Here is a 12,251-nt window from a genome sequence, read left to right on the forward strand (position 1 = left end):
CTGGGGGGAGGGAACCAACAAAGAACCTGCTTAACTCTTCAACATTTTTTTGCAATATCACTTCCATTTTGAATTTTCTTTAAAGGATATTTTTGCATCTAACAAATACTTTGTTTTAAAAGCTTCTATGATGTGGTCCAGGAGAAAATGTTAACAAAATATTTAAATTGGTGATACTTCAGCTTGCTTTGATTCATAGCAGCAAATCGAAATAGTGCTGAAAGCAAACAAACATAAATAGCTGTCTCATACAAGAGTTGTCTACTGCAACCTTTACGGTGAAGACTGTGTCTTGATCTGGGTTCTTAGGCATACACCTGTAATACAAAGTTAAATCATGTTTTAAACTAAACTTCCTAGTAAGGGCAAATGCTAACAAAAATAAAAGTCATAAGGAAGGAGGCACTTTTGAATCCTGTGCTGTTAAAAACTGTAAAAAATTTAACCATCCCAGTTGGTTACCACATCTCTAACTTATATAAATCAAAGCTTTGTTTTCAATGAATAAAACCACTTTGGCACACAACTATATCATAGTGGTATGATGCATGCCTGAATATTCCTAAGAATGCCCTCAGAGGTATTCTATGAGCAGAATTATTCTGCAGAAGGAAAGATGAGGGAGCACAAAGGCCCATTGTGCACGCTAATGCAGGAAAATGAAATCAAATACCATTCTCAGCAAAAGCAGAGTGTCTTCTGAGCAAAGGCTATTAAGTGTGTCAGACTGCAGGATATTTTCTGGACATGGCTATTATGTTAAGACATACTGAACATGTGTCACTTATAACCCTGCCCTGGTTGTAACATCACAGCTCCAGAGGAAAAAAGTCTGGTGCATCAATTCTTTGTATCAAATACTCACACACTTCTCCTCTCACCAAGCTTGTCACTTCTCATTTCTAAAGAAGGTTAGAGTAAGTTATAATTAGTACTTGCTGCCCTGTCAACTAATTAAATGTAATAAAAAGCTTTCAGTGAGTTTAATGCTAACATGGTGTAATTACAGCTGAGTTTTGAATGCACGGTGCATGTATTATAGGTTTCTGTATGTGCCCCCCACCATCTGTGACCTAAATTCTCAGGTTAAACCTATCATACAATTAGTGAGTGGGCACTGCCAAAGACAACCATTTCAGACCTAAATACAAGTCAACACCAATTCAGTCCTGTGCATTTTTAGAGACACTACATCAGCCTCTGGGAAGAGGGGTGGGAAGAAGGAGGAGGAGAAACAGCCAGCCAGTTGCATGCTTCCCCAATCTTCCTCTTCCCTTCAGGAGGCACCCTTGCTCAACTTCTCCCATCCATGAGGGATGCTGAGAGCATCCACTGCTCTCAGCCCCTTTCCTCCATTTTGTAAAGAAAAACGTGGCTGAGATTTCAAAGCCACTTCCAATCCCATCTCTTTGTCAGTCTGAGGGGCATCCTGGGTAGGGGGGCACCGTGTGCAACTGCCCTGTTTGCACATCTCTGGGGCTGGCTCTATTCCTCAAGAAGCAAGGATTACGCCATACAACCACCTGTTACCCAGGGGAGTAAGGAAGACTGCTCCGGGAGGCCCAGAGCAGGGCAAAAGTGATGATGGAAACCATGTAATGCTCCAGCACTTGGTTGAAATAGTTCGTTACTCTCCTAAGTATTTGGAAGAGCTATGAACACACACAAAAAAAAGGTGAAGAGTAGAGCAGCCAGGCTTTAGAGCAGCCAGGATGTTGGTAGTTACAACTCCAGATAGTCAGTCGTTGTGCCCACTGCATTCTTCACGCTTTCCCACTCATACTCCTCATTGCTTTCCATTGCCCATAAATTGTAGGTACAAATAGCCCCCAAAATAAAGACGTAATTCATTGAACAAAAATGTAGCCTAAGAGAACCAATTAAAATGATGAAAATCTTTAATTTTATTTAAGTATAATTGTACGGACACGTGTATATACAAATACAGATCTTATGGGGCAAGGATTTTGGGTGGGGTTTTTTTAACATTTTCTTTTAAGTTCATATAATGTAAGCATTTCAAAACCAGCACTCAATTAATAAGTGCAAAGAAACTGCAAAGCAGGGCAGTACAAGCACAGGACCACACTGAGCTGGACTTTCATACCCAGATGCATACACAATGAGTGTCTTCAATGGAGTGTCAAGAGTAAGCATGGAAAGCGGATTTCGCAGACTCATGGGTAACCTCCAACATGCCAGCATCTATTAAACTGTACAGACAATGGCAGCAAGCCTATTGTAGGGAGATTTGTCTCACATCCGAGAAGCTCGAGGGCGAATGCATGGGAAAAACTCAGGGATGCCAGACCAGAAACAGATCTGCCCATTCACAGCTCCAAATTAAAAAAGGAGGAGGGTGGGAGAGGAGGAAGGGCAGGAAGAGGGAAGAGAAGTGTGGAGAGTTGTACATTAAAACTGGTGATTACAGAATCCAAGCATAATGAAAGGAGGGGAAGAGTTAACACTCTAAGCCTCTGAAAGTGACTGATTCATCGCTCTCACAAGGCAATGGATTAAGTTCAGTTTTGAGGGTTAGGGGTGGGAATCAACAGGTACAACTACAACCATTTTCCTTCCACAATTATATAGGAAAGGAAACAAATCTACTAATCTAGTCTTAATACCTCCCAAATTTGTTTCTAGTTCTTTTGGAACCAAGTACATACATATATCGCACATGACACTGGCAAGATCCTTTCTGGAAAAAACTATTCATGGAAACAAAACCAGAAGGAAAACAGGAGGAAAAAAATTAAAGAAAAAAGAAACAAACAAACAAAATAACAGAAGAGTTGTTATATCCCCAAAGCCTTTTTAGAAACAAACATGATACAAAAGAACAAAAACTAACACAGAAACCACAGGGCTCCAACATCAGACCTTTAAACACTGAGGACAAAACACTGATCATCAAAAGTCATGTTGTTCCAGGTCTTGACATTGTGAAGTCTTGCAATAGATGAACGATTTTCAAAGATGAGTCCTGTATGCTGCAGTGTCATGGCCACTTGTCTCTCAGTTCTCAGCCATGATCACACTTGATGCTTCAAAGCTCTGTCTTGTAATCAACGCGTGATTTTAATATCCTGAAAGTCTATTGTTCTCACTTACAAAAGACATAAGAATCAAATTAATACTTTATTATCAAACACTATATACAACAGAGGTTGCTAATAATACAGAATTTAAAGAACATAGCTTTAAGTTTTACTTGTCTTTCCTTTGCCATCCAAGTAAGTACAGTACAAAACAATATTCTAAACTAACACGAAATGTTACCTTGTCTATTAAAGGATACACAGTATCCACTAAACTGACTGATCCCTATTTTCCCTGCTTCACATTGCAATGCCCTTGGCAGCCAGGAGTGCAGGTCGTGGGGGTAAGCCAGCCACCTAGACTGAGGGAGAATCAGTCCCTCAGACTTGAGCTGGGGCAGATAAAGGGGAAGGGAGCAGAAATCTCCTTAATTTACACCAACAGCTGCATTTAAAGCATCCAGAGATTTGCAACACAACACAAAGCCCGTCAGCATTTATGTACTTGGTGTGACTGGGATTGCCTGATGCCATCAAGGTTCAAACTGACAGTGTCTGGTACACTCCCAGCCACGCCAGGCAGCGCAGGGACCTGCCTTGCAGCTGCATCACTCGTGTCGTTCCTCATCTACACAGCAGGGCTCTGTGATAAAACAAAGGGGTGAATTTCACCAGGAGTAATACTAGTGAAAATCCTTTGCTGTGGATAAGTGTACGTCTTGAACTCTGACATCATTCAGAGACAAAGGATGAAAAATGAAGTCACCATTTCTACATTGAATTGGCGCTACTGGTATGACTGCCTGCAATTGCTATGAATCATTTTAATACGGTTACCTATCATGCAGTATTATTTGTACTCTGGTTAATAATCCATTTGATAAGGTGCATTTTGATTAAGCTCACCTCACCCAAAGCTTTTAATTCCTACCTACAGGAAGTATTAGTGTGTGTACCAAGCACATCCACATTAAAGAGAGAAAAGTACCAGATAGCCTGTAATGAGATGATGACTTCCCTCAGTGTTTAGACTGTGTATCTTTATTGTGTGCACTTGACACTAGAGGAAATTTCCTACATTCCTCCTGTAAGCACAGGCCCTGCATTAATGAACATGTTGTACGATATAAGGCAAGCCCAGATCATAGTTTAACATGCATAAACCTCCCTTTACATCTTAAATTTATTTCCCCCTTTCCTCCTTTTTTGAATAGTGGGCTGCTTCAACTTCTGGAAAGCTTTTCTTCATTAAAAAAAAAGCCCACAAAGTGCTGTCCATTAATGGCATCACTCAGTTTTGTTATGGCAGACTTTTTCTTCAGAATTAAGATAGAAAACCCTTGTTTTGCTTGAATGCACTCCATGTTTTGTTTCACATTTAACATAATTACCACCATTTTTGTTAGAAAAGCTGTGTTTCAGTCTTGGTCTGATATTTCCCTGACTATGCTTAGCAGTCCAAATTTCATGGCAGCCTAGCCAAAAAATACCCCAAGGCTTGCACTTCCTGGCAAATGACTAATGTTCTACGTTAGCCAAGGCTCAGATTCCTTAAACAGGGTGACTCCTAATTCCATCAAACAAGACAGTCCCATTTCCTAATTGCATCAAGGGTTACCACTTCTCTCACATGTTTAAATAGGACAAGCATATATACTCACTCTCAGCATAAAGTATATCTAAATAATGTATTTTCTATTCTAGTGGATTTTTAAAAAAATATTTTGTTAAGTCTTTGGGAGCCCATCTAGTTTATCTCTGGCTGATAAACACGTTTCCTCTACTCTTCAAACTGTGCTGGAAGGGGAAAAGATAAAAAATCAACACTTGAATTCGTATTCCACACTTCTTTTCTTTCCCCCCACCAAACAATGCTACTAGACTGCCCTGGCTTCTTCTACATGTGGTTTATTCCCATGGTTGAGGAACTTGCAGGAGAGACAAATCAAGAGCACACTGGAGATCCTGTGTCCCAAACATGTTTCCTCTGGCCACCGATGTCCTCTCTTAGCATGTATTAACACCCAGAGCAGCATCCAAGGCTATCAGCTACTAAGTCAGCGCTGGGGAAGGTCACTTTATTCTCAAAAGTGCCTCTGCATTTCAAGAAAAAAATTGTAGCACCACGGTGATTTGTTTTAAAATAAAATAATCCGGTGTGCATTATCCCCTTAAAACGAAATAACAGAGGCACTCACACCCCCAGTGAAGTTTCCGAAATCCGACCTTGCCTGCTGTGTGCTAACATTCCTAAATATTAAATCCTTCCTCTTACCAAAGACAGCATTTCTACTCGTGAGCACAAGTTTTACTGTCAAAGATGTTTCAAGACAGTCCTATAAGAAACATCAGAAGCCTGTTCATTTAGAAACTCCTGGAGGAAATGGTGTTATATTTTATCTATTCTTAATATTTCCCCTCCAGTCCTGACATGGTGACGTGATGCCTTGCATGATCATCTTACAGTGCTGAACAAGAAGGCATAAATATTGTATCAGAGAGAAAAACTCTCCCAGGCTTTCACTCACTTTCCTTATCCTTCACTGACTGCATCTGCCACTGTTCTTCCTTGTCCACATACGGATGACACAGTGAGCTAACAGAGGTGACTTCTTAAAGGAGAATGCAGAGGAAAATAAGAATCACTAGTGTCACTATTATAGTTTGGCATTTTCATTTGGAGTCCTTTTATTTATATGGAGGGGTTAAGAAAGTCACAGGGTAGGTAGGGATGGGTGCTGAAGCTAGTTATCCCCTTCAAATTTTTGCTGAGTTCAGGCTAAAAGGGAGAAGAAAAGGGAAAAGGGAAAAATAACAATTTGACATCTGCAAAAACAATAAAGTCCCTTTCCTGGGATGAGCAGTTAGGTGGATCTTTGATGTTCCAAGACCCTGATATTTTCTGCGACAGGTTGCTGGAGCATACTGTGCTATAATATCAAAAGCATTGCCAGGAGGAACAATACAGTTGCCAAAAGCCGGCTGGGTATCCTTGGTGTCTGTGCCGCATTCTCACCACGGGATGGCTCGGCTGACTCATGTACGGTATCATCTGTTCAAACAGAAAGCATACATTCCAATGAGATTTTGCATCCTTAATAAACTCTCACTGAGCTGACAACTGTAAGTAGATTTCAGTGCCTTTATGAAATAGGGCAATGAACCTTGTGCTGTCATTGACTTTCACAGGCGTGTAATACCTCATTATGTAACCAACCTGGGGCCAAGTCCTGCATTTCTTACTGGCAAAACTCCCACTGAAGACCAGAGGAGCAGAAAGTAAGTCTGATTTCAGCAGACTGAGGAATGAAAGGTTCCTCTTCTAATAAAACACTGTAGTTCTAGCTTTGGATGGCTCATTAGACAGTAATGTCAATAGGGAGGCAGCTAAATAAAAACACCTGATTTTCAAAAGGGCTTGAAGAAGAGTTGCACGTGCTTGGAATTAATTTTGCAGTTAATCCCCTTACTGAGTTACAGATTTTGGCTCCTGAATTTGAAATGACAGCCTGTAAGCCCGAGCATATATTCCACTTCTACGCATAAAATTCCACTGAAGTATACTGCATCTGGCGATACGCAGGGGATATAAGACCAGTCTCCCTTTCTTGAAGCAGAATTATAAAGGCTAACACATGACAATCTCCAATTTTATAGAATACATACTCAATCTGGAAAACCTCATAGGTAACAGACTACCTTTTATGGCACACAAAATACCGATTTACATAGATGCTGCTAAAACTAATGAAAAAAAGAACGAGCTGAATTGGGAAAACTTGCTTATACATTAGTGGCAGAAGAGAACACAGTAGCAAACACTAAATTTATGATACCAAATAAAGCTGTTTAGTTTTTGTAAAGTAAAGATCAGCCTTAAAGCCAAAGCTTGTAACATAAAAAAGGTAGGTAAAGTCAAATTCAACTTCAGTGTTGTTATAGGTGTGGTATTTTTCTCTGCAAAGCCCTCCATATCCACAGCTATCTAATTGGGCTATTTTAAAAGTAATCTGTCTGAGGCTTGCCATAAAAAGTCAGCTCTGGGTTTGAATTTTCTTAGTACTAAATGAATGACATAAGCTAAACCTTTTCAGGAAGTGTGAAGTGGCCTCAAAATGTATTCATAAGTTATTTTAGAGTGCCTAAGTTTCCAGGAAAATTAACAGTATTTTACTACTTAGTGTAATAAGCTCCCACATTTTATGAGAGATGTCGACATATCTGTGATGTATCTGTCTTGTAGCTCCCATCTCAACAAATTGCACTTCTAGGATTACACTGCGTGAGAGCTGTGCAATTTCAATTAAAGGCACTAAGGGAAGCAGGAGTCAGGACACTGGGATCACCGTGACACTTTGGCATGGAACATTTCACGTTACTTAGCTTTAGCTAGAAACAAGCTCCCTCCTCTTCATACCCTTGACACCTAACACAAAAGCAGGTAGACCACTTAGCATAATTTAGGTTAATAGGCTTTTCAGCCCCAGTTCAGTTACACAGCAAGATGCACAGTAAACTGGATTAGCAATTTATCACGTTTTTTTCCAGCACTAATTGACACTACAATCACGTCAGGCTTATCAACAGGTCTTCAGTGCTGCTCAAGGCAAAAGTATGAAAAGCAAGCACTGATCAGCTGTAAATACGTTCAAGTTTGTAAGAAAGGGACACCATCACATGAAAGTCCCGCTGATGTCAGTGGGAAACACTGGCTGGAATGACTCCTCACCATGTATGGCAGGGAGACCCTCCCAGGCACTTCAGCCCTGAACAAGGCCCTAATAATTTTTCTCCAGAATCAGAATTATTCCAAAGGAATCTAAAAATTTAAGTGAACGCTGGCTACTGAAAAGGGCCAGTTCCAGTGGTTGTCAGTACCAAATGCTGTTTCATACTTCACTTCTGAGTTACACTCTTGTACTTTGGTGACACTGCAATGAGAATACAGTACTTCACAAGAGCAGCTTCCCAATTAAATCATACTCTTAAGAAGTTATGGGGAAAAAATATCCCTGTTCTACCTCCTTTCATATATTTAGAGTCAGCTCTTCCCAATTTGGAAATATTTGCTCACTGCTCATGAACTAAAACTGCAGAGGAGAATGGTATGCATTACCTTCTACCTCTTGCACATCAATAGAATTGCAAAGAAGTCTGAATTTGCATCACTGAATGCCAACAGTTTTGTCCTAATTACATCCATGAGTCAGCACTAAAACACAATAGTGCAGAACTAGAGTGGAGCAGTAATAAATCCTCATTCTCTTTGACTATCTGATACTGCAACAACAGGAACACTGACTACTGCTAAAAAAAACTCAACAAAAAAGCCCTAAACAAAAAGAATATGCTCTTAAATAAAAAATATGGAGATCTTCTATGATGTCATTTTTATAAAGCCATTATTCACAGAAGAATTAATTTTCATGTAACGTTAAGGGGTTCCTCTCAAGAAATCATCTGGATTTTCTGTCAATGCAGTGCCAAGGGTTCTGCACTCGTATATTAGAGCACACGATCCATCCATGGTTCTCAAAATCATTTTATGAATATGATTTTCCTTGGAGGTACAGAGTTGTAACACTGCACAATCTTCAATGCTTGGGGAAAACGTTTTGTTTTATTTTAAACAGTGAAGGCAAGTGATGAAGAGAACAAAATTCCTGAGTAAAGTCTGGGAGGTTGCTGCTAAAGACTGGGAATGCCAGCAGTAATTAGAAAAAATTATTCTGACAGCCATGAATTTTCCAGATCACATAGCTTTACATCATATGCTTCAGGTATAATTTTTCCAGATATGCACAGATGCAATTTTGGTTTAGGGAGTTTTAATTTTTATTATTAAGGAGGAAGAGAAGCAGAGGACAGGAATAGGGCCAATTACTTTCACCACTTCTGAAACAGTGATGATCTCTACAGACCAGTTTCCTACAAATTTCTGAACAAAACCATTGAAATTACAAGGGTTCAAAAATCATGCAAATGGTGATGTTTAAAAGAATGGTGACAGATTTTTAAAAGAAATCTCCTGAACATGACCCTCCTGCCTCCCAATTCTTCTGTCTACTGTGGAAGAACACAGTGGCAGGCTAGGGGAGAGCACAAAAGCAGAAGACGCATATCAGAGGCAGGTAAATTAGTACACGACACAGATCACAAGCAACAAGATCCACCAAAACAGTGGCAAGTCCAACAGCCTAATAACAGAAAGTGTGACAGTAGTTAGCAGATCTGGGAATGACTGATTATCTGATGGTGACTGGACCAAATAATAATGCAAATATACACTGATAGCGGGAGTGGGAACTTTTTGGTACCAAACCTTCTAATTAAAGCTATTAGTTTGTCCTGGTAACACAAACAGTATTTCATCTCAGATGGCAGGATGCTTGCTGTATGATTTTGTTCCCTGGTCTGTGTGCTGCTTTCTAATGCTATGCTCTTGTGATGGTGGTAGCTAGGTATAGCCATTCAATGGGAAGTTAGCAGCACTACTGAAAAAAATGCTTAGCAAGTTCACTACCATCAGGCATTTATTACTTGCATGATCTCTTTTGCAAACCAGTAACAGGAGAAATACACATTAATTAGCCCATGTTCACCAAATCACAAAACATAAAAAAGTGTATTGAGTTTCTAGATTCACAGGTTATTTCGAGATAGGGAAAGATCATCCTAATGCCTTCTGTAGGAGAATGCTGTTAATAAATGTACAAGTGTATCTAATGTAAATGCACTCTCCTTGCATTTAGATTTGCTTAGAGAACATCTTTGATTCTCAAATCCAAAATTTTTAGGAGAGTTCTGAAAATTCTCTTGACGAAAAATAATGAAATCTATTGTGTATCCATAGGTAAATCATTCAAACTGGATAACTTGTGAAAGCCTTATTTACACTTCTGTATAAATAATGACTTTTAGTTAAAGGAACTGCAAATAACAAAGAGCAAAAAAATAGTGTGTTGCTTCACTTGCCCAAACGGGAAGTCTTTCAAACAGCATAAGAGAAAAAAAAAAAGATCTTAGTAATCTGTTCTTCAGGGTATGTACTAAATGGTACGTGTGTAATTTTTTTCTGCTATAATTTGTTTATTTAACTGTGTATTTTAATTATTGAGGCTTGAATACAACAATGTGTGAGCAGTGTGTAGGTACATATAAAACAAACAGGTAATACTACTCTTGCAAACACTTTTCCTACATACGCACCTAATTTTAATGTCATGAACCATCCCACTGAAGTTGGTGGGATTACTCACACCCCTAGAATTAAACATGCTTCTGTCTGTCATAAACCTGAGCCATACAAACAATACACATGCACTTTCCACACAGAGACACATCAGCTTGATTGATGGTGGAGGTTAATGTAACTTTGTCCTGGGCAGATGAGGGGCTTTACCATAGGAAGCATTATTCTTATTCTTAAGGCAGTGTCTTGCAAAAAAAGACAGAAAAGCACACCAAAACTTAAGTTTGCTTCAATAAAAACAGGATAGGAATTTATATATATCAGAGTGTGTGTGTGTGTGCATATATGTAAAAATGATACTTTGCCTAACCAAATATACATAAAAATGTATATAATTTTAAAGGACTAATTTATTGCTTAAACACTAACTCTGTCAGTTGCATGCTTGTGTCAAGCACCAGCATTAAACAAGCAGTGGTTCTGTTTTTCTGAAAGTCTTTTGAAACCACGTAATAAATGAAGTGTGCCCATTGACTTTATTTGTAAAACTTTGGGCCAAGCTAGTAAATACAGTGTTTTGCCAACACGCTGTGTGCTTGGCTTCAATGGGCCAGTGACTTCAGGATACTGGTGACAATTTTACACTGGCACACACTGTATTTTATTAAACCACATCACCCAAAAAACAAATAAAGCAACATTTTTCCTCCCCTGCATCAAACAAGGATACAGGAAATATACCATAAGTGATATTAGCACTGCTAGAAATGTGCAAAGGCAGGGCAGTTGTATGATGCAAAGCATGCAGAGAGAAGAGGAAAAAAAGTACTGAAGCACCAGAGGGATACACGCATTTGTTAAAAGATATTCTCTAAGCATACTAACCTGCTGGTTCTAATGAATTTTCTACTTTGTCGTTAACATCGAAAACACGATCATGAACACCTATAGTTTTCATACAGCTGTCTATAACAAAAATAGAGATAACAGCCAAACATGTTAGTGAGACACCCTTAAACTCCCCACTTTCCTTTTTTCTCTCTTTTTTCTCTCTATTTACTATATATAATTAAGCATATTTGTATTTTAAAGTCTGTGGCACTTGTCCAAATGCCAGTATAGTCTTCCCTTTGTACAACAGTTTAAGAAACAACAAGTTAGCACCTGCCATGTAATTAAAACAAAGCTTTATGAAAAATGATAATAAAATACAATGAAAATCATAACACAAATGTTGCTGTACAGAACAGATACAAAAGATTTAACAGTAAAAAAAAGATTTACTGCTGTTTACTAGACCACGCAGTAAAGCATGTGCTAGAAAGCCACCCTCGAAAGCTTAATCTGAAGAACTTACTTGCTGGTCGCACAAAGACCTTAAGCTTTAGACAGGATCTCCTTCCATTATCTGGGATCGCAGAAGCTGTAAATGGGGAAGAAGGAAAGACAAGTGGAAGAGTAAGGGAGTGAAAATGCAAACCATCTTTTGTGCTAAAATAAAACTTCCTTTATCTTCCCTTCATCTGAAGGGCTGGACACATTTCAGTCTCTGCATGTAAGGACTTCAAGTGCACAAAGTAGCTTGATTATGCAAAAGCAGGGAAAGAACTGCAGATTTTATTCTAATCCCTTTTTTGATTATTTTACATGGAAGAAGTGAAGCACATGGTATTTTCAGTGTTTCATTATCTCCTTTCACCTTTCCACATCTTTTTCTCAAGAGATTGTTTAATATGGTTTCTACTGTAATGCAGGTGTCTACTCTGAAAAATTACACTTCAGAATAATTAAGATCACTTAGAGAAAAACTAGTCTTGAAACACTAGGCCATAGGCTTCAGCAACCCAAAAAGGGATGAAAAACCAAAATTACACTGAAGGTGACAATGCTAAAAATAGAACTATGTATATACTCCCACAAAAGTAGAAATGCATTAAATTCTTCAGCAAAGTCAGCCTCCATATGCTCCAATACACCTACCTTTGTTGAGAAAATACTTATCTTGCTTCAGTCAAAAC

General features: G+C 38.9%; 1 protein-coding gene across 2 annotated transcripts in view; it reads right to left on the bottom strand.

Moving 5' to 3' along the window:
- Window positions 1-1,929: 1,929 nt before the first annotated feature.
- Window positions 1,930-12,251, bottom strand: part of EFNA5 (ephrin A5) — a 214,781-nt gene continuing 204,459 nt past the window's right edge. For both annotated transcript variants that reach the window (XM_072860219.1, XM_072860217.1), the window contains 3 exons: window positions 11,591-11,656; window positions 11,119-11,199; window positions 1,930-6,093 (listed from right to left, as the gene is read on the bottom strand). In XM_072860219.1, the coding sequence (XP_072716320.1) occupies window positions 5,972-6,093; window positions 11,119-11,199; window positions 11,591-11,656 (269 nt within the window). In that variant the 3' untranslated portion in view covers window positions 1,930-5,971. The remainder of the gene's footprint in view (window positions 6,094-11,118; window positions 11,200-11,590; window positions 11,657-12,251) is intronic.

The sequence above is a fragment of the Ciconia boyciana genome, chromosome 4, assembly GCF_034638445.1.
Source record: "Ciconia boyciana chromosome 4, ASM3463844v1, whole genome shotgun sequence".
NCBI lineage: Eukaryota > Metazoa > Chordata > Aves > Ciconiiformes > Ciconiidae > Ciconia > Ciconia boyciana.